This window comes from Tyto alba, unplaced genomic scaffold (assembly GCF_018691265.1).
Source record: "Tyto alba isolate M040663 unplaced genomic scaffold, T.alba_DEE_v4.0 Super-Scaffold_2, whole genome shotgun sequence".
Classification (NCBI taxonomy): Eukaryota; Metazoa; Chordata; class Aves; order Strigiformes; family Tytonidae; genus Tyto; species Tyto alba.
Genome location: NW_024881282.1, coordinates 15,498,047 through 15,519,987, shown reverse-complemented (window position 1 = coordinate 15,519,987; position 21,941 = coordinate 15,498,047). Strand labels below are relative to the sequence as shown.

At 38.6% G+C, this 21,941-nt stretch overlaps 1 protein-coding gene across 1 annotated transcript; it reads left to right on the top strand.

Moving 5' to 3' along the window:
* The first annotated feature begins 633 nt into the window (after nt 1-633).
* Nucleotides 634-8,375, top strand: LOC104362839 (collagenase 3-like). Its single transcript, XM_009969206.3, has 10 exons — nt 634-769; nt 870-1,111; nt 2,238-2,386; nt 2,479-2,604; nt 3,474-3,635; nt 4,256-4,373; nt 4,938-5,071; nt 5,418-5,577; nt 6,345-6,448; nt 7,072-8,375. The coding sequence occupies exons 1-10, from the start codon at nt 647-649 to the stop codon at nt 7,170-7,172; spliced, it is 1,419 nt and encodes a 472-aa protein (XP_009967508.1). The 5' UTR covers nt 634-646; the 3' UTR covers nt 7,173-8,375.
* The last annotated feature ends 13,566 nt before the right edge of the window (nt 8,376-21,941 follow it).

The window sequence follows — 21,941 nt, the reverse complement described above, 5'->3', positions numbered from 1 at the left end:
AAATTATTCTGAAAGATTGATAGGAAGTCACTCTAACGATCTCTAAAGTAAAATTTGTGTTAATGCTTTAGAGTTATATTTCTCTACAGAAACAAGGAAATTTAATATCCTATTGTATACCCTATAATGTTAATTCTTATCAGCCAAGGCAACATTTATTAACAAATGAAGTTTGTATGAGCTATTCCAACTGTTAAAAATTGCTGTTGAACTAGTGTAACTATTGAAAAGTTGCAGAATTTATTTAAAAAATCATGAAGCTTGTCATATATTTTTATTGTCTATCAAATAGTAAAAAGGCAATTTTTCTAGTAAAGTTAAGCAAAATTATTGCCAGTTATTGTCAGTGTAAATTACTGCAAAATAATAAAAAAGTGCGGTTTGCTTCTTCCCATTTCTTCCCACAACCTATGTCAATATTCAGAGACCGTGTTTATACGAGGGTACAGTTTCACAGCCCTCAGTAGGACAACAGATGCCTAAACCACAGTGTTGGGGAGAGAAAAAGTAGCCGTCTAAGCATGTTTACTTTCAGCAACAAGGAAGTTCTAAATTGTCCCTAAGTGGTGACTCACTGGGTTGAGACTATAAAAGTAAAGGTAACTGCTTTCTGAAACATCAGGGCTTCAGACTTCGCTAATCCAACATGATGCAATCAAGACTTTCAGCTGTCTTCTTTTTCTTGGTGGGTTTGTCATTTTGCCTGACAATCCCTATTCCCCTTGAAGATAGCCATGAATTCACAGAGAAAGACCTTCAGTTTGCAGAGGTACAGTATAAAATAATTCATTTGCATGTTTTGTAAATAGTAAGTTCTGTAGTTACAACAGTTTGGAAACTAGGCTTATTACTTCTTTTCCCCTTCTTAGCACTATCTCAGGACTCACTATGATCTCCGTCCAAATCCAGCTGGCATAATGAGGAAGAGTGCCAACACAGTGGCATCTAAACTTCGAGAAATGCAAGCATTTTTTGGCTTGGAGGTTACAGGCAAATTAGATGAAGAAACATATGAGCTGATGCAGAAACCAAGATGTGGTGTCCCAGATGTGGGGGAATATAACTTTTTCCCTAGAAAACTCAAATGGTCAAAAACTAATTTGACATACAGGTAAATACATGGCATTTTGAGTGTTACTACTGTTTCTACCTTCTTTCCAGGTACCTTGTCCAATAGGATGCTCAGTGTATGAGGTTGATGGGAGAAGGATGCATTTGAGTTTGAGAAAATTCATGTTGCTGTTTAAATCCTTACAGCCCCACTTTAGGAAAAGTCCCCCAATTTTTTTCCATTGCACTTTGTCATGGGGGAAAGATGGTATGGTATAAGCTCAGGACTCCTCATCTGGCCTCCATGTAGACACTGTGGGCACATCCATGGTGCCAAATGAAAGAGGGGTAGGGACTAAGATCATGTACCTCACTACTGATCTCCACAGCACTTAATCTCTAGGTCACTCCTTAGCTCTGCTTTGGACCTGGTTTAGTGTCTGCTTCACATAGGTCTTGTCGTGGACAAAACAGTGTAGATGCAAACCAGTCTGTGCAATGTGACTATGAGAGCAGGGAATGATCCTTATCCCTCTTCCAATTCACAGTCCAGATGTAGATACTTATGCTTGGTCAGACAAATCCCTGTACCATGCCCTTTAGAAAGTTGACCTGGGGAAGCTACAGTGCTGAAAGGTCACGTGGTAGCTCCTTCTCCCTTAATACAAAAAGGCCGTCAACAGGGGGTTTTGGCCAGCAGCAACCTGAGTTTCTTTAGCAGATTCCAAATATGATATCACAGAACTTCATCAGTATTTGGTGATAAATATTACTTTAATGTGAATGTTTGTAGCCTATAAAAAGCTCTTTGGATCATCTTTTGTTCCTCCAGGAAGTGAGGATCAAGAGATATTTTATATGGCATAAAAAAAGTTTGAAGTTACTGATATTCTTTGACTTAATACAGAATATATCTGCCATTTTCTTTATCTTCTGGTGCATATAAAACCAATTACAGAAAGCTGTTGGATCATTTCAGATGTTTCTGAAAGATTTTAATGAAAACAGAAATGGTTATTTTCATTTTTTTAAAAATACTATATGCAGCTGCCGAGCTCGTTTTTAGGTAAGAACATAGGGAGGAAAAAAAGCAAAAAATTTTAATGAGGTGTACAGTCAGATAAAAGTGTATTTCATGTTTTCTTCAATTTGCACAATTTAACTGGAAATATTAATCTGTTTGATAGAATTATGAATTACACTTCAGATCTGAGACGTGCTGAAGTAGACAGAGCTTTCAAAAAAGCATTCAAAGTTTGGTCTGATGTGACACCACTTAACTTCACCAGAATACGAAGTGGTATAGCTGATATCATGATCTCCTTTGGCACTAAAGGTAACACAAAACCAATTATTTTTACTTTATAGTCATATTGCTGTCAATAAGATGGGTTAATTGATTTAATTGTTTCGAATATCATTTTATAGAACACGGTGACTTTTACCCCTTCGATGGACCCTCTGGATTACTAGCTCATGCTTTTCCTCCGGGTCCAGACTATGGAGGAGATGCTCATTTTGATGATGATGAAGCTTGGTCAGATGATTCTAGAGGTAACAGAAATTCCTGAGATTATTTGAAATGGTGATAAATGGATAAATTTGTCCTCTTTGATACCTGTAAACAGTTTGTTTTGCCTGTTTACTGTTCATTCATCATTATGTTCACTGTCTACTCATAAGAAGCTGGGTTTAACTTCTAAACATAAACGGAAGTATAACATATGCCTAGCATAAATTTTAAGGTATATACTTCCTAAGTGAAGTGATTAAAAAAATGCCACAAACAAGTATTGTGTCGTCTTGGCATCTCTCTGAGCTCAAAGGCAGCTAGTTCTGATCACAGACTGATGAAAATTACCTTACTGAAGCCTATAGAAAATGCATATACTTAACTCAGCTGAAAATTGTCTACTTGCATTTAATTAGAAAATTACTCACCCTGCATATTCAGGACAGAGCTTTAATAGAAAAAAAAAACACTATTTTTTTTTAGCACTTGTTATTTCACCCTTCTGTCATTAAAGCTAATTTCTGCAATCCTGGAAACAATATGGGCTCTCTGTTGGAGGTGAATTCCTGACACAAAATATTCTTGATTTGAGTAGGGCTAAGACTTCACCCTAGAGCTTTCCAGTGTTGCTCAGAAATTTCAGGAATATTAAATATGCCTGCAGAACAACATTGTCAAATATGATTTAGGTTGAACACCATCTGTGAAAGGCTCAGTCAATTAGGCCCTTATTAAAACAAAACCCATGGTAGTTTGAAAAAGACAAGAAATTATACATAATTTTTCCATTTATCCAGTTATTTCCTTCATTGTCCCATATGTTAAAGCCCAGTGTTAAGGTTAGTTGATTAGTCCAAGTCCACTTTGAACTACACATTTATACATTTACTTTCCCTGTGGCTTGTTACAGGGTATAACTTGTTTCTTGTTGCTGCCCATGAATTTGGTCATTCACTGGGACTTGAGCACTCTAGAGACCCTGGAGCTCTGATGTTTCCAATTTATACATACACTGGAAAAACTGGTTTTGTGCTTCCTGATGATGATGTGCAAGGAATTCAAGAACTCTATGGTAAGTCTGTATAATATGTATTGCCTGTGCCATTATAACCTGTTACAGATGTACTGAAAAGTTACTAAAGAGCTGCAGATGTTCAATAGCAACAGTCACAACTGATTAAGACCAATTCACTGGATTCTTGGCAATGAGTCTTCAGGAACAGAAGATGCTTAGTTCTAATAGTTCAGAGAAAAAAAAAAAAGAAAAAAAAATAAGGAACACTGCAGAGGACAGTTTGTCACTGTTCTGTGTCCTTATTGGTGGGTGTAAGGGGACAGAGTCTTTATACTTATTGATCTGTCTCAAACAAGAAGGTAGAACAGAGTCTAAAGGAAGAAACATAAATATTCATGTCTCATCATGGAAAGAATAAAACTTTTGGGGCACCTTCAAAACTTGGATTAAAGAAAGCAAGTCCATTTAACATCTTTGCAGTACAGGTGAAAGCAAATTCCATGACTGTATTTGGATAAAGGAGAGAAAGAGAACAGACTTTCCCCAGTACAAACGGCTTGCCCATTATGCTTGTATTCATCATGCTGTTTGGGAACTCTTTCATGTCCTATTCAATACCATGATCCACAGAAAGGAAATGAACGTTGTCAAACTTAGATCATACAATATGATTCCAGGTGCTGGAGACAAAGATCCCAATCCAAAACATCCCAAAACACCAGAGAAATGTGACGTAGATTTATCACTTGATGCAATAACAGAACTTCGTGGAGAAATGCTGATCTTCAAGGACAGGTAGAAAGACTACCATATCATGGTTGGTGGGTACTGGATAAAATTTGAGCAAGCAAGAACACCACTTCAGTTTTTTGGGAGTAAATATAAATTTTAAAAATCACAAATCAGTATAGAAGCCTCCAATAAACTACATCATGTATCTTTTTAGGCAGGTTTTATAATTACAGAGTTGACTGCTGAAGTCTGACACTGTTTGTACACAGCTTTCATTTCACAGGACTTTCTTCAACATGCACAAATCTACTAATATTCATTTGAATTAACTTGTACTACATTTGGAAGCCTTCCATGGGACAACAGCGTTTCTCTTATTCTAAATGAAAAAAGATTCAAGTTTGTTGTTGTTTGAGGTGATCACTGTGTGAGTAACAGAAATGGTCTGCAGCTGGATGACTATGAGGAGAGGAAAGGAAAGGTCTACAAGGAGGTTTATGTATTGAAAATTCTATGTTATGAAAAAGAAAAATACTTCTCCACTAATTTTTAGTAGAGCACATCAAAGATACTGGTATTCTGTAGTATGACAAGAAACATAAAATATATTTTCTTTTTCTGAACTAGATTTTTCTGGCGACTGCACCCACAGATGGTTGAGGCAGAACTGGTGTTACTTAAGTCCTTTTGGCCAGATCTTCCAAATAAAATAGATGCAGCTTATGAAAACCCCATCAAAGATCTTGTGTTCATGTTTAAGGGTGAGTTTTCAATTTTCTTGTTGACAGAAAAATACACCTATTTAATCAAGCTCAGTAAGTGATGTAATCAATAGAAGAACAAAACATCCTACCTTCCTTGCTCAAAAAACAAATTCTACTGGTTTAACCCCATGCAAATCCATACAATTTTCAGTGAATTAGGAGATATACAATTAAGCTCAGACACCTAGGATCATAGTTAGCATAAATAATTTAACACCCACTGAGTACATGACCTAAGAATCTGTTAGCTGTATGAAAATAAGGATGATAGCTTCCTCATCTTATTCTGTTCTCAAAACTGAGCCTTTACAAAGATTCATGCATACTTTGTTCTTATTTTCAGGAAAGAAAGTTTGGGCTTTGAATGGCTATGACATAGTTGAAGACTTTCCTAAAAAGATATATGAAATGGGGTTCCCAAAAGAAATGAAAAGAGTAGATGCAGCCGTCCATATTAAAGACACTGGCAAGACTCTTTTTTTTACTGGAAATAAGTACTGGAGGTAAGCTGGAGACAGATTGGTGTGTCCCTACTCATAACCTGTCCAGAAGCATCAAAAGGTCAGCAGGTTGTTTCAAACCAAGTACTTGATTGTGGCTTACATGTTCCAAATCTGTGGTTTTCATTGGTGCTATAGCTCTGTAGAGTATGTCACAAAGGTGTATGCAAGACTTTTATAAACATATGGGCACAGCCTTTAAAAGCTGAAAGAGTGAAAGAAAGGAAAGGAGAATAAATTACACTAATCCAGGAGGGTTTGTAATATGGTCATGTCTCCTAGACAAAATTCTTATCTTGCTTCCTTGAGTTGCTTGTGTGACACCAAACAGTATCAGTGCAGTGAGAGTAAGAAATCTATCCCACCCTAGGATGGCTGGGTTTTGCTGTCCATGACTGGGGCTTACAGCCAGGTCTGATGCACAATTAAGACATTACCGTTCCTTCTCAGTTCCTTTCTGCCAAGCAGCCTCAAGATAGACAGACTTGTAGCGCCAATACGTCCAGGTATAATCATCTCTGTATAATATGTACTTTATAGATCAATTCTGAACATGTAGCTTTATTAGTTTCGTGTTTACTGAGCTTGTATTTCTGGTAGAAGAGTGCCCTTGTTATTGTCCTGAGTTTTATTATTGCACTAGACATAAAGTACCTAAAGGCTGCTGGCTACTTCTGACGTGGGTAACTTCAAAGCATACAGAGGGCACAGACCAAACTCCCAGGCCATTTAAATCTTCTAAATTTTTACTTTCTTTCTGTTTAATATAGTTATGATGAAGAAACAGAAGTTATGGAAGCCGGCTACCCCAGGCTGATAGAGGAAGAATTTGCAGGAATTGGCGATAGGGTGGATGCAGTCTATCAGAGAAATGGTACATAATCTGATAATGAAACTTTATTACAATTAGTTGTCATTGAAACTTGAGATTAATGTCCTGTGGGAAAATCTGTCATTTGTAATTTTGATTTTTTCTCATCAACACTCTGTTCTTGACTGAATCAGATTTCTGATCTAAATTGCCCTCTGACCATGGTGCTTTTATAAACTGTGTACATACATATTTGAGGAGCCAAAAAAGACCTTCCTCCTTGCTTAGGGAACCTAAAGTGGTGTGCTTAATATAGAAGTATTATAACGTGTCCATTCTTTCAAATGAAGCCCGTTCCTATCCAACTCTTCAAGGAGTGTTTCCAAGTCAGAGTCTTAAACATTAACAGGCAAACTGTATTTTCCCAATCAAGTGCTGTATAGTAATAGAATGCAGAGCTTGACACTAGATTAAAATATCAGTTATTTTAAAACACTGATCCAGATCTGGAAAATGGAATGAGGACCTTAGGAAATTTGGCTCAACATTCTGAATACTAAAATATTACATTTAAAAGAATTATTACAAGATGAAAACAAATACAATAATTTTTATTTGAAGGATAATTTTAATGTGACAACACAGTTTTCTCAGAGTTAATTAATTATGACTTTCCTTTTACTCAGGTTATCTCTACTTCTTCAACGGACCGCTACAGTTTGAATACAGCATCTGGAGCAAACGAATTGTCCGTGTCCTGCATACTAACTCCATATTTTGGTGCTAATTACAGCTGAGTGCCATGTCATAGGCTGCAGAGCAGCTTGTAGTACAGAGAAATAATAATATGGGCATATAGATTTATTAGAGGACAGCAAGGTTCTGTGAACAAGCACTGGCTACCTACCACCAAATATATACTGTATATATTGAACTATATAGCTGCATGTCAGTCTGGGACTGAATTAACTTAATAGGAAAGAAGAAAAGAAATTATTAGCATTTTAAAGGGCATTACACCATTTAAAGTTTGTCTAGTACTAAAATGAGATGCTGGATACATCCTACATGATCATGATCATGAGCACGAGCACTATCAGTTCCCAGTATTCTGAGCATGTCTAGCATCTTTCAAGGATCTCCTAGTATGTCCCAAGAAATAGACCTAGTAAACCTGGGAGCATTATATTTTTAAACTAATCCTTCAGGTTTTTGTGAAATTCCTGTTTCAGTTCAGATATGTAACGAATGAGTCAGGACTGCTTGGTAACTCCCTGAGCAGGATAAAACCCGGCTGCAACAATGAAGTTAGAAAATTCAAAGGTATTTGATTTCATCCCCATATGAATGGGAATGTCCCCCTGGAAACAGATGCCCTTGTCATCTTTGGAACAGACAGAAGGTATAGAAGCAGCAAGGTGTCATTCCAAAGCAGACAGAAAAGCAGGAAAATGGAACATTATTCCCTGCAGAAATCATCAGCCTGTATGATACGGGGGAAATCAGAAAGAAGTAGAAACAACAAGAGAATCATGCAGGTTGAAACTTTGCATGAAACTGCACTTAGTAACATAGCCCCTGTTTTCAGCTGGTGTAAACTGAAGTAGTTCAAGTGACATTTATAGAGGTTATACCTAGCTGTGCCACCAGAGAACCTGAACATCCAAATATTCAAAAGAACATATTTTTTCATGTTGGTCACTCTTTTAATATCATTATGAATTGTTTCACTACCATGTAAGTTTTTGTTGGTTTGTTCTGTTTTGTTTTGTTTTTTAATCAATGCAAATGATGTGGGACTGTGATTATTTTTCAGTTTTAAAAAATAATATTAAATATACTGGAGGAATAAAATGACATTGTGAAATTACTTAAATTAAAATTTCCTATATTGCATGTCATAAAAGCAAGACAGAGATATTGGATAAAAGAAATCAGGAACTCTACCCTGTGCATTTTATTCATTAAAATTTTCACCTATATTTAAAAATCTGTTTTGCTTTTTTTCCCCTCTGAGAAATTTAATTTTGTAGAAAAGAGAGGAGGAGAGGAACACAGAAAGAGAAGAAAAAGGAAAGACCTCTCAACTCTGCAAAATAAGAACTAAGTTGAAATCAGTCCTTATCGTTACAGAAAGTGTGAGAAATTGTTAAGAAATACTGTGAAATTCAGTTCCACATTAATTTGAATGCTAGACATTAATAACTAATTGAAACTACACTGACCTCTTCTGCCTCCTCAAAACCAGCCCCTAAGTCAATCGATCAGCGAGGCCTGTCAAGCAAAGACCATCAACAATGAATACTTTTAAACTGGCATAAATTTCCAGGCTTACACACCAATGGGCTAGCTGAATTTAATTCTGTAACTTATGTGACAAAGCTAGTCAGATGAGGTAACCTAACAGATTTAGCGGTCTCTTCTGACTATAAAACTGTGAATTAATGAATTCCAGACCTTAATATGCTTAAAAGAAAGGTGAGGAAATAGAGCTAAAAAAAACAAAAAAAAACAAAAAAAAACAAAAAAAAAAAAAACAAAAAAAAAAAAACAAAAAACCCCAACCAAACAAAAAAACAAAACAAAACAAAACAAAACAAACATCTTTACAAATGGAAAAACTTAGAGTGGACTAAAATCAAAGTTCTGTTATATGATATAATATTGATAAAACTCTTAGGGAAAAAATCATTACAATTCTCATACATAATAAGCATAAGTTGGTTCATTTATATATAAAAATAATTTTTGACTGACATGGTGTGCCTGAAAAAATACCACTTTATGTTGGGCTGCAGTTTAGCTTAATTACTCTGCAGTGAAATAAGGGTCTAGACATATAGACCTAGTTCTCATTATTCTCAGTATAAAGACTTGGTGGAAAACTGTCAAAATAATAGTCTGTCATAATGGCTAGTTGTTGAGTCTGAGCGCTCTGAATTTCAAAGGTCTAACCTGAGCCTCGCTGGAGCAGGGAATGCGAAGGTGGACAGGGAAGCAAGGAGACATCAATGAATGTCTTTCATATCTATGCAAATTTCGGTTAACATTGAACATTTGGCAGGGGAGGAAGGTATTGCATAGGAAGCTGGATCTTCAAGAGGCTTCGTCATGATCATATCCAGCTGCTCCCCAGCCCAAACAGTCAGATTCCTGTTTGCTGCTCGGCTGACTGGAAGCAGCCTTCGGCTCGAGTCCAAGCGCGGCTCCAGCTCATGCGTCTGCATCCCCAGCGAGAGACATGCATTGCCCTGCGGTTAGCTCTACCTCAACTGAGAAAAGTACCAGGCTGTCAGTTCCTGGCATTTTGTTAAGAAAAAATGGAAAACAAAAATGCTTGTGCTGCGGAAGTGGAAGGCTGAGGTCAGAGCCTGAGGGGCCTTGATGTTGCCATCAGCCAGAAAGGAGAATACTCTGCAGGACCCACTGCCCCAGGACCTGCTGCCATCTCATGAGAATAACATTGCACAAGTACTTGGTGGGGATCCCTATGGGATATTGCCCAAGACCATCAAGTACTGAAAATAAATGAGTCCTTTTCTTGAGACAGAGACTGATCTCACAGCTTTCCCTGAGATGTTGTGAGGAAAAGACCACGAAAGGCTGAGCTGTGTCCAAGGGTGCAACATGAGCAGATTGAATAACTTCCCACCAGGTTTATATTTTTATGTAGAACTACACAAATCCACCTACTATTACACGATTGTACATGAACTGCAAATTCTTACATTTGGTGAAGATATATAAAAAATCCACTAATAGGTAGAATTTAATTATTATATTTGTTGAAATGTGGATTTCAGAGTAACAAGTGAGGATACTAAAATGTTTAGGAAACATCTTCTAGATATATTCACTGTCAGGACCAATAACTTTTCAGTCCATTAAGAGCTCATTAGGGATGTAGGATCAAGCCCTTCTGTGAATTATGTTGGGGGGGTTTTGTACAAGGCAGGGTGTCCACAGACACTGTGAGTCCACACCAATTGTTGGTTTGGATGGTTCTTTGGAAAACGGCTGCTACTGATGAAAAACGTTTCCAGAGAAGACCTCACCAACTCTCCCTAACACGGTGCAGAGGGTACAAAACCCACAGAGACTGTGTCTGGCCTGGGAACTTCCTCTTTCCTACCTAACACACTCTTCATGTGGTTGACACATCGTTTTCAGTCACAGCCTTCTGATTACATGCTGCAGTTTGAATTGCCAGCCGATGGTGCTCAGGGGTACCTCTGACACCCGTTTCAGGCATCCCCTCAGCTTTGTACACCGCTATCTCCCATGCACTGTGCTACAGAGAGTGCGCTCTGCCCCCATCGTCCTCAGAGAAAATGAATGAGAGAGCATATTGCCCTAAGAAAAGTCTTTCCAAGCAGCAGAGGTGTTCCAAAGGTATCGCTTTCTTATTTGTATGTCACGTAACAAATTGAGGACGATGCTGTTCTGTGTGCACCTGAATGAGCCACTCAAGTTGTATCTTTACTTTTTGCATGGACTACACCAGGATCCTACCACCCAACAGTAGGAGGCTTATGGAGCAGTGTTCTGAGAATGGTCGCATCCATACTGAGCAGTCCCTGATGGATGATCAGTCCCTTGCATGATCCTGTCCCGCTCTTCTTAAAAGAGGCGGATGGGCCATTTCCAGGGTCAAGTGTTGCTTTCTTCAGCCCAAATTACATTATTATGGTGCTCTGCAAGTTCACAATTACAGGGACTGACACCCTAGGAAAAGAGTAAGAAAAAATCCCTTTTATATCTGCATGACTTGTGTTATTGTCCGAATGCACTAGCCTAGTGAGCATTAGGGAGGGAGCAGATGTGAGTAAGCATAGTTGGGAGGAGGGGTCCATTTCAGGGGCTGATTTTGCCTGTACTATTTGCTGGTGTCCCCTGAGTAGTCCACACAGAGAGTCCACAGTCTCAGGCAGAAAGGACGTGGGCAGCTGTAGCTTTGGCTGGTGGTCAGTGCAGTTGGTAAAGGGACCAAGAAAATTTTGGTGGAGTTGGTAGAACTACACAAATCCACCTAATAGTACATGAACTGTTGTTGATTACTGTCACTGATTAATGTCTTTTATATCCATTTTGGTCTCTGCTGAGACTGATCATTTAAAGGAGGAGGAAGGATAAGGCAGGATAAGGAATCTGTCAGATGCTACTCAGGACTTGTTTCTGTGCTGGTTATATGATCCTGAACAAGTAGGACTTAGAGGATGTAAATATATATTTCTGCAGAGAAGGAAGTGAGCAAACATCATTCAAACTTTCCAAAGTGAGAAAGTAGACAGCTGTCCTCTAAATTTGTTAATATGTTGGAAAATCAACAGACACTTTAAGAGGAACAGTGAGCTACATGAGTTTTACTTCTACCTGAGAAACTGGAGAAGGATTTCAATCTTGTAATGAAAATGCTTTTTTTCCCAGCATAATCTCCAGAAGCCTGCTCTGAGGACACTAGATGGCAGTGACAGTTTTATTCCGTAGAGGATCTGCACAGAACCAACAATGATATGCTGAGTGGGGAAGCTGCAGCTAATTATAACAAATTCTTGTATTTGGTGAAGATATAAAAAACCCAGCAGCAATAAGTAGAATTTAATCATTGTATTCTGTTGAAATGTGGATCTCGGAGTAACAAGTTAGGATACAGAAATGTTTAGGAAACTTCTAGATATATTCGCTGACAGTGCCACTAATTTTTCAGTCTGTTGATAGTCCTTTTCTCAATATCAGTGCAATACACTTAAAACAGTATACTCTGTGGATGGTCCTAGCAATAATGCAATCCCTTAGTTTAACTTCATTCATTGGAAAATCACACACACACACAAACACAAACCTATTCCAACTCCTTGGGAACATGAGAGTCTTTCAGGATACAGCTTGATTTCTGAAAAAATGACACTGCAGAATATGGAAGACAGGCAAAAGCAGAGAAAAATATCAGTTGCAAAGAACCCAAGTAAAATAGTACAAATTTAATCAAAAGTGTCTGAAATATAAAATATGTGATCACACCTGCTTGGAAGAACTAAGGACAATTTATAACCCTTTTGCAGTTCATTCTGAGCTAGTGTTTCCAGGCTTGTGAATATTTTACAGATGAAGAATGTGGTCTTGATCTCTGAATCCCTAATATCGATCTCTGATCAATAAGACCTTTGAGCTAGGCAGAAATTGTATTTCCTATCCTGAAAATAATTTTGAGACTTTCAAACATCTTTCTTTTTGAAACAGAAAGAAACAAGAAAATTTGGAAATTTTTAATGGAAAAATATTTGTCCTCTGGGATAGTCTGTAGCCATATTGTCAGTCAGCATACTAACTGGGTATGGGGGGAAGAATATACTGTTTCCATTTTCTGCAGAGACTGATTTAAACAAGGCTCTAGACCTTGATCTTCAGCCTCCTAGGTGAAAGAATTGCACATTCACTTATGTTGTGGTGAGTTTCTTTCCATCTCTCCTGCTGGAGATATTTGCTCTTTACACAAATCTAATCAAACAGTACTCTTTGGAAAGACTAACTACTTGCTAATCAGAGAGCTCATTAGGGATGTAGGATCAAGCCCTTCTGTGAATTATGTTGGGGGGGTTTTGTACAAGGCAGGGTGTCCACAGACACTGTGAGTCCACACCAATTGTTGGTTTGGATGGTTCTTTGGAAAACGGCTGCTACTGATGAAAAACGTTTCCAGAGAAGACCTCACCAACTCTCCCTAACACGGTGCAGAGGGTACAAAACCCACAGAGACTGTGTCTGGCCTGGGAACTTCCTCTTTCCTACCTAACACACTCTTCATGTGGTTGACACATCGTTTTCAGTCACAGCCTTCTGATTACATGCTGCAGTTTGAATTGCCAGCCGATGGTGCTCAGGGGTACCTCTGACACCCGTTTCAGGCATCCCCTCAGCTTTGTACACCGCTATCTCCCATGCACTGTGCTACAGAGAGTGCGCTCTGCCCCCATCGTCCTCAGAGAAAATGAATGAGAGAGCATATTGCCCTAAGAAAAGTCTTTCCAAGCAGCAGAGGTGTTCCAAAGGTATCGCTTTCTTATTTGTATGTCACGTAACAAATTGAGGACGATGCTGTTCTGTGTGCACCTGAATGAGCCACTCAAGTTGTATCTTTACTTTTTGCATGGACTACACCAGGATCCTACCACCCAACAGTAGGAGGCTTATGGAGCAGTGTTCTGAGAATGGTCGCATCCATACTGAGCAGTCCCTGATGGATGATCAGTCCCTTGCATGATCCTGTCCCGCTCTTCTTAAAAGAGGCGGATGGGCCATTTCCAGGGTCAAGTGTTGCTTTCTTCAGCCCAAATTACATTATTATGGTGCTCTGCAAGTTCACAATTACAGGGACTGACACCCTAGGAAAAGAGTAAGAAAAAATCCCTTTTATATCTGCATGACTTGTGTTATTGTCCGAATGCACTAGCCTAGTGAGCATTAGGGAGGGAGCAGATGTGAGTAAGTATAGTTGGGAGGAGGGATCCATTTCAGGGGCTGATTTTGCCTGTACTATTTGCTGGTGTCCCCTGAGTGGTCCACACAGAGAGTCCACAGTCTCAGGCAGAAAGGACGTGGGCAGCTGTAGCTTTGGCTGGTGGTCAGTGCAGTTGGTAAAGGGACCAAGAAAATTTTGGTGGAGTTGATAGACGATCATGACTTCAGGGTCCTAGCAGTCATGGCATACCATGCATATACATTAAATTAATTGTTCCAGACTGTTTTCAGGCTAATCAGGAAATTCATTCCTTCATGACCGTGGTTCCTGTTTCTGTCGAAGACATGAAAGTGCAAAGTGCCACTCTTTAGGGCCCACTCAGGGTTATTAATGTTAAAGTAGTATTTAAATTGTTAATATTAAAAAAAATTACACTCATATAGTTTTGTTGTTGTCCAGACTGAAATTATTATCATTTGATGCATGATTCTTGCATTATGGCTTCTGAGTCAGGGAAGGACATAATTCCAATAGACTTCCCTTCTTCTCCCTTCACACCATCCATAGAATTATCACTTTCTCTACATTTACCACTGGCTACGGCTCTGGATACTATTGAGGTCAGTTGATTCTGGCATGGGTCTATAGGGTACCTCAATAAAAGAAAGTATGCAAGCCTATGAGCAGGTATCACAGAAGCCTTGGGACATGCTGTGAAACCTTGACCATAGAATACTGGGGAGTAGAAGATGTCACCACCCACGGCGTCTGAGCCTAAGAGATCTGAAGCCCGATATCTAACCCTCTGCAGGCCTTCACGTTCTGGCACAGATGTGTCTTGGCCCCAGAAAGTTGAAAACTCATAAATCTTACCCCTGGTGCAAATTATGTCTTCTTTTGCTATAGAACATGGATGGACAACAATTAGTAAATCATGCAGAGCTGGATGATGGAGTCAAATAACATCAGTGGTGCAGAGAATTAAGGGTAAGACAAATTCCAGAAAAATTTTGTCATAGGAAGCTGCAAAGACTCATGGAATAAGATGTCATGTTTGAAGTGTCCTGAGGAAAATTGTGTGCGTACGGACAATTAGAAGGTGCTTGCAGTGCCATGGAGTGCAGGTTCAGCAAGGTACAGCCTGATGAACAGACTTGCCAGGGCAGTGAGGATGTGGCCAAGCAACTGGAATAACTGAGCCTGTTAAAATGCATGCTCTCCTTTTAGCTGCATATTTTATTAGTCTCGGTCTATTAGATTAGACTCTGAAGGCAACAAACATAAAGGAAAACAATCTTCATGACTCAGAGAGCATAGACACAAGGTTGGTTTATGCCCCAAAGCAGCCCATATCAGAGACTTAGCTGATTGCTGGGTTATCTGCCTGTAGTTTCCAGGATTCATCCAAGGACCCTTTCTCAAAGATAATTTGTCACACTAATAGTTTAGCAGAGCATTTTATTGACAAAATGCTTTGGGAACATTTTTGTGGTTCCAGTATAGAAGTTCTGCTCCAGAACAAAGGGAAAGAAGCTCTAAAATGATCATCAGTCCAAAAATTAGCTTGCATATGAGAATAGATTTCCAACTGAAGTCAATTCCAAATTAAGAGAAATAAAAATTAAATGAGGCTCTCATAAGTACCACAGAAGTGTCCTGTCTATAACTCTGTTGGAAATCATGGTGCAAATTACATTCAGGGATAATTATGGTGCAAATAAACATTCCTGGAAATAAAATGCACCCAGCTCTATCTACAGTGACACAAAACAGTGAAATTACAGCATAGTAGTATAATGGAGATGCAGAGATATTACAGGATAATCAAGATGTAGTGGGAAATATAAAGCAAGTGATAAGATCAGTGTATTTCCAATTCCTTCCTTTGTACAACTACTACAAGCATCTATTCCTTCATTTGTACAACTACTACAACCATCTAAAGTGTGATAACTAAGAAAGAAATAATAAATAAGAAGCCCTACTAAGGTCTGAACCACATTCAGACAAAATAGTAATCTCAGCATTGACTTCACTTGGCTTTGGTTCAGGAAGTAATTGCTCACATAACAGCTGCTTTGCAGACTACTTGGGAAACTTATTCCTTCCATAGAAGTGGTCTCAAGTTTAATAATAGCTTGAGAGAAGATGCTAACAACATATGTGTGCTCTTTTGGAAGAAGACATGAATCTTGTACTATTCAAATGTTTCCACCAAAGGACAGCAGAAGCTCGTCAGTAGGTTTCTGCTGAGTGGCAAGGAGGAAACACACAGCTCACAGCTTTGCATTTGGGAATTTTCTGTGTTGTGTTCATAAGACTTAGAGTATGAGTTGCACTTTCTGAAACTGAGTCACTTGATGCACAAAGTAAATATCGGATGTGGGCTCACTATCCCTGTGTGAGGCTGCACAAGCATCAACTCCAGAGGGAAAATCCTTGTTGAAAGTTCAGGCTCAAAAAAACTGATATTGTGCATGCAGCCTTAAATAAACACTGGAAAAAAATAATTTTTATAGTTCCTCTTGCTCCATTCACAGCTCTCCACATTGAATTTTTTGTGGCACTCCAAGAAATTACTTGCATCATATTAACATGTGTTTAAAGTGTGAAGTTCCTCTTTAGATCTAATGGTTACAGTGGTAGAACATCAGAATTACCCAGCTGTCCAAATCAGAAGCTGTCTTAGACTACCATATTCCTCTGTATACTTAATGAAAATTAGGAGTAAACAAAATCCTGTCATGAAACATTTCAAGAGCTGCTGAATTTTACATTGTTTTTCTTTAATTATTTCTTGCATAGATACAGGGTTCTTAATATTCACATTCTCACTTGAATCTCAGATTTAATATAATACAGTAAACTCAGCAGATTTTTTTGTGCTCTTATGAAAGAGTACTTCCTTATTATCTATTTTTAAACTATTGTCCTAGTTCACTGAATGTCATTGTTCTTATATTGAGAAACAGAGTAAATAAGAGTACCTACTTTCTGTAAGTTTCTTGTTTATGTATCTTTAGATCTCTTATTTGTTTTAACTTTACAGCTGATGTTACAGTTTTTTGCCCTTTGATGTGAGCAATATTTTTTTAATTCTCCTGACAGTTTTGGCAGTCTTTTATTCTTGCTATCTGCTTTGTAAGACTGTGTGACCAGAACTAGACACAATATTCAGGTCAGACTGAATCAGATCATTAGGGTTCTAGAATTATAATTTATAACCTTATTGTTTATAGACAGATGTATTACAAGAGGTTTACTTTAACCTCTGTTATCAGAAATAACCTCTGTTATCAGAAATACCATCTAATGAGGGAAGATAATCTAAGGGAACACAAATTTAAGAATTCCTACAAAATTATGGACAAATGAGAAGCAGCGAAGGACATCATCAGTATTACTTCAGAGATTAGTTATCTGCAATTTACCATTTTCTCTGTGTTTATTGAAGGTCAGAGATTTACAAGCTCAGTATGTGTAAACACTAACAGCCAGTACTGAATCACAAAAAAGCCCAGCCATGCTGTTATAATGGAACCACTTGGGACTGAAGTAATGGTTATTAGTATCAAGCAAAGATGGAGGTCTGTGTGAAACTATGACTTCTTTTACTTCCTCTGATGTTCCTCTACTTACCGCTCAAATTACTGTGCCAAGTTTATGATGCCAGTTTGAGAGAATGAGTTTAAAAAACCGACAGAAAGAAAGAAATCCATCCCGAAAGTACACTTTTCAGAAGTAAAAGATTTGGGAAAACAAGCTACTTTATGACAGGGTAGAAGTTTAATGAATGTATGGAATGCAAACTTTGGGGGGCAGAACAAGAACAAACTGTGGCAACAGGAAAAGGGGGAAGGTTGTCATTACCAGTAAACTCTGCCAGTGATTTTATCCTTAAAAGGGAGGAGACATAAACACAAAACTCCCAGGAGCTAGAAATGTCAAGCCAACTTTGACAAATATGTGAGGCCCACAGATTTGACCCTATGAGGAAATACATGAGCAGATTAAATCACCCATCATTGCAGATCAGGCTACAAGGTTACAGAGCTGTAATTCCACCCCCCCCACACACACACATCTTACAACAACCACAGCTGTGTAGGTGGCACAGATGTGTTAGGCTCAGAAAGGGTAGACTAAATTTTGGTGAGATAATCAAAACATTTTTCAGTATTATTTCCATCAATGCAGTTTGCTACCAAAAATAGCGCACATGTAGAATACTTATTTTAAAAAATATCACAATTACATAATTAGCCTCACTTCTTCTGTGTTTCATGACTAAACAACAGCATACTCTATGTCTACATAGTCAAGATAGAACCTACGAGCCTATATAATATGACAATTACTATATCATTAATGACTCATGTTGAGAATAACCAAGAAGGCCTCTTGCTTCTTCTGAAATATTGGGGCAGAAACAGAGACAGACTTTCGGGGCCATGTAACTCAAGGTAAAATGCTTTCTGTTTTGGCACAGACATGCCATTTCTTGTGGACCAGGTAAAAGCAGTCTTCATAACTCCAATGTGGGATGAGTCAATTTCTACTCCAAAGAGTTTATGCTTCAGGTGGATGTAACGCACAATGAGCTGGCAGGTATACCTGCAGTAGCCCGTGAGCAGACTATGTCCATGGAGTCAGGGCCACTCCATGGTTTATTTGTTTTCCCCATGTTTGGATGACATGCTGTTGGATAGAGAAGCTGCTAGGCGGAATGGCAATGACAGAGAGAAGAACCATCATGAGGAGGGCCTGGCAAGGAGCAGGGGAGGAAGTGAAAAATGGGCAGGGGAGGTGAGGATAGGTGATTATCTCAGGGTGCCCCTGGACTGCGGGGCAGGTCAATGCTATAATGTAGCCCACTCATATGGTCAGTTGCAACTGGGAAACGCTGGAGCGGGTCCTTTGCTGCCCGGTTTCCTGTCTGTGGGAGAGAGTTTGTGCTTGATTTGATTCCCAGAGGGAACTGAAACATAACCAGGAACCTGCAAACTGGGAATTGGTTCCAAATCCCTTTGCTTGGATGTAGAGAAGATGTTTAAGTGCCTGGTCTTTCTTATATGTCACATTAAATATCAAGATTCAACATTGTACCTTCAAACTTTCACATTAACAGTGCTTGGTGTTTGGTAATGGAGCATTTTTTTTTAGAGTATGGTCTATACTGGATCTTTTGCTAAGAAAATAGCAGGCTCATATGCACAGCCAGATAGAGAAGAGGTTTCTTATTCTCTCAGGATTGTTTTTGAAGCCAGGCTGAACTCTTCCTGTTTGAAGTTTTGGAGGGGGAAGGATGAGTTATTTTTATGTAAACAGTAAACATCTTCTATGAGCTCATTTACAAGATCCTGCATTCCCTGCCTCAACAAAAGGAGAGATTTACTGGGACTTGGTGTCATGTTTGAAATGACGTATGTTTCTGCAAAAAAATTTCTGTTGTTACTTAATATAAATAATGCCAAGGAAAGCCTTGTAACCCCATGTGTGAGATTAACTAAGAAGCAGCTTTGGGTTGTCAAGAAGCAGCTTTGGATTGTCATGTTGTCTTATGATGATGAGAGAGCAGAGAGCAAATACGCAAGTTGGTGGTAGAGTGACAATGCCAGAGATGTGCCTTCACAGCTAGAGTCACTGCAGTCACTACCACAGCTTTTAACACAAGAATGTCAAAATTTGCTACATTTCTTAAGCATATGGGGCTATATTTAACTGTCACTTACACAGTTATGTGTCTCTTTCAGTGGTCTAGCAGCACATCTGCAACATGCTGAGCATGGCCAGAACTGCATAAGAGGTTAGACATACAACCAGTTTGCAGCACATTATGAAACACAGCAGCAGAAATATACATTCTTCAACCTGTCTTAGTCACTTTATGTGGTAGTTGTGGTCTAAGCAAGTCAGTCCCCACAGAAAACCCTCGAAGGCTGATGAGGGGGCAGAGCCATTTGTCTCACTTGATTTTCGTTAGATCACTTATACTGAATGTGAGACATCCAGGTTCAAAATCCTTCTTTTCCTAAGAGATCTGAATACCTGCCACCTGCTTCCTAGAGAGAGCTGTAGTCACCAGATTACTGAGCTTCTCAAAGGCATTTTCTTGGGCCCTTCCACTGAAGCTGTTCTTGTATAAACAACCATATTAAGCCAGAAAGAAGATAGTGATACTGGAGCCCAGGATTAGGGAGACCACCTGGCAGCAATGGACTGTGGTCCCATTCTTAGTTGCACTGAAATCACTCAAATTCAAACAATTTTTCTGTGGAGGACTGAGAAAGTCACTCTGCTCCATGCTGCTTGGTAGTATTTTCAGTTATTTCTGACATAAGAGATCATCATAAGTGGCCGCCGTTTTTTTTCTTGGGAACATCCCAGATTTAATGTGTGGGTGTAGTACTTGTCTAGCATGATCCAGTTGACTAGTCTGCTTCCTCACTTTGAATCATTAAATAATTCCATCAAGCAGCTTGCACAGATTTAATTTTCTTTCAGCTCTCAGGTACCACAAATCTTTTCTCATTTGCTGTGTCAGGTATTCTTGCTTCACATGTTGTGGAGTAAATAACGAAGACCTGGAGGGCCTTTCTGCACCCAGCAAAAGAACAAACGCACGAGGTTTTGGTGGAGCATGTAACAGGAAATAATGCTTGCTAGGACTTGTGTGAAGATTAATATAGTTTGGATTAGTGTTGAAAGAGCAACTTTAGTCCCTAGCCTGTTAATGTGCTTACATGCAATTTCTGTAGCAGTGTCTGCATTCGGATACCATTGAAGCAAGCAGGACCCCCATCCTGCTTAGATCCCCTGGGCACTGCTGTCACATAAATGACATGAATTAGGCATCTCATTAAGCATCTTATTCCTTCACCTCCACAGTGCTTTAAAATCTTTCAAGTTGTTCAGTTTCAAAGGGTATAGAATTCAAGTTTTATCTAGTGGAAAACACCCTGCAGGTAAGGAGATGTAATACAAATGTCCTGAGACCTTATCAAACACTTCTCAGTTCCCAAACCACCCGGCTGTGAACAGGTTATAACACATTATGGCAGATGATGGAACATAATGGCCTTATTTCTTAGAATGAATGATTGCAAAACCAAGTCATTCAGCAGAGGAGGGTACGGGGGAACCTTCAGGGCTGTAAAAGAAAGAATAAACCCAGAAAACAACATGCACTTGCATAAAGATTTGTTTCAGCAGACCAGATTAAAAGTTTCCATGGTGCTACAGAAAAATGAAGAAAATAAGATAGGTATATAACAGAAACAAGGAAATCATTTTGTGCCTCAGAACTGGAGGATAAACTGTAAAACTCCTTTTTTCATACTTAGCTGTGAGACAGAAATGGCAGACACATCACACTAGAGTAATTACTTCTTTATTAATAATGAATACTTCTTCTGTCCATGTATCAGTTCTGAGTTAATGTAATTTATTTTCTTTTCATTCATTGAACCAGGGTTCACTTAAAGTCAAATAACTGAGACACCATGCACCTAATTTTGATTTAAGCTTAAGGAATAGGTGATATATCTTGCAAGTAGAACTGATCGTGAGAGAAAAATAAATTCCTCTTTTGGAAATATAGAAATTATTTTGGTTAAGGAATTAGTTGGTTTATAGTGAGTATTTACTGATCTGGGGGAAAAATGCAGTGGCTTCACAATTAGTTTCCAGACATAGAGGCTATCTGGATCGTTAGGAAGTGAGCTTCACCTTCCACCCACCCCAGACATATTATCTTGAGTTCTATATAGTTTCTTTATGAGAACAGTTTCAATAGAACTGCTGAATTAACTGAAATTTCTGTTCAGTGGATAATGTGGAAAAATAACAGTGAAATATATTTTATTCACAGACCATGATTCTATAATGATTTATCCTAAATCTGTAAAATGCCAGGTTGATGAAAGCTACAATGATGTCCAGATTAGAAATGGATACACAATTACATTTTTAGTGAATAAGATGGAACCAGTGATAAAGAATCTATTATGGCTATTAGCTGCCAAGAGAACAGACAATACCAATGCAGTATGTACTCTGCCCACACACTGTTAACCCATCAGAACTTTTGAATTAGTG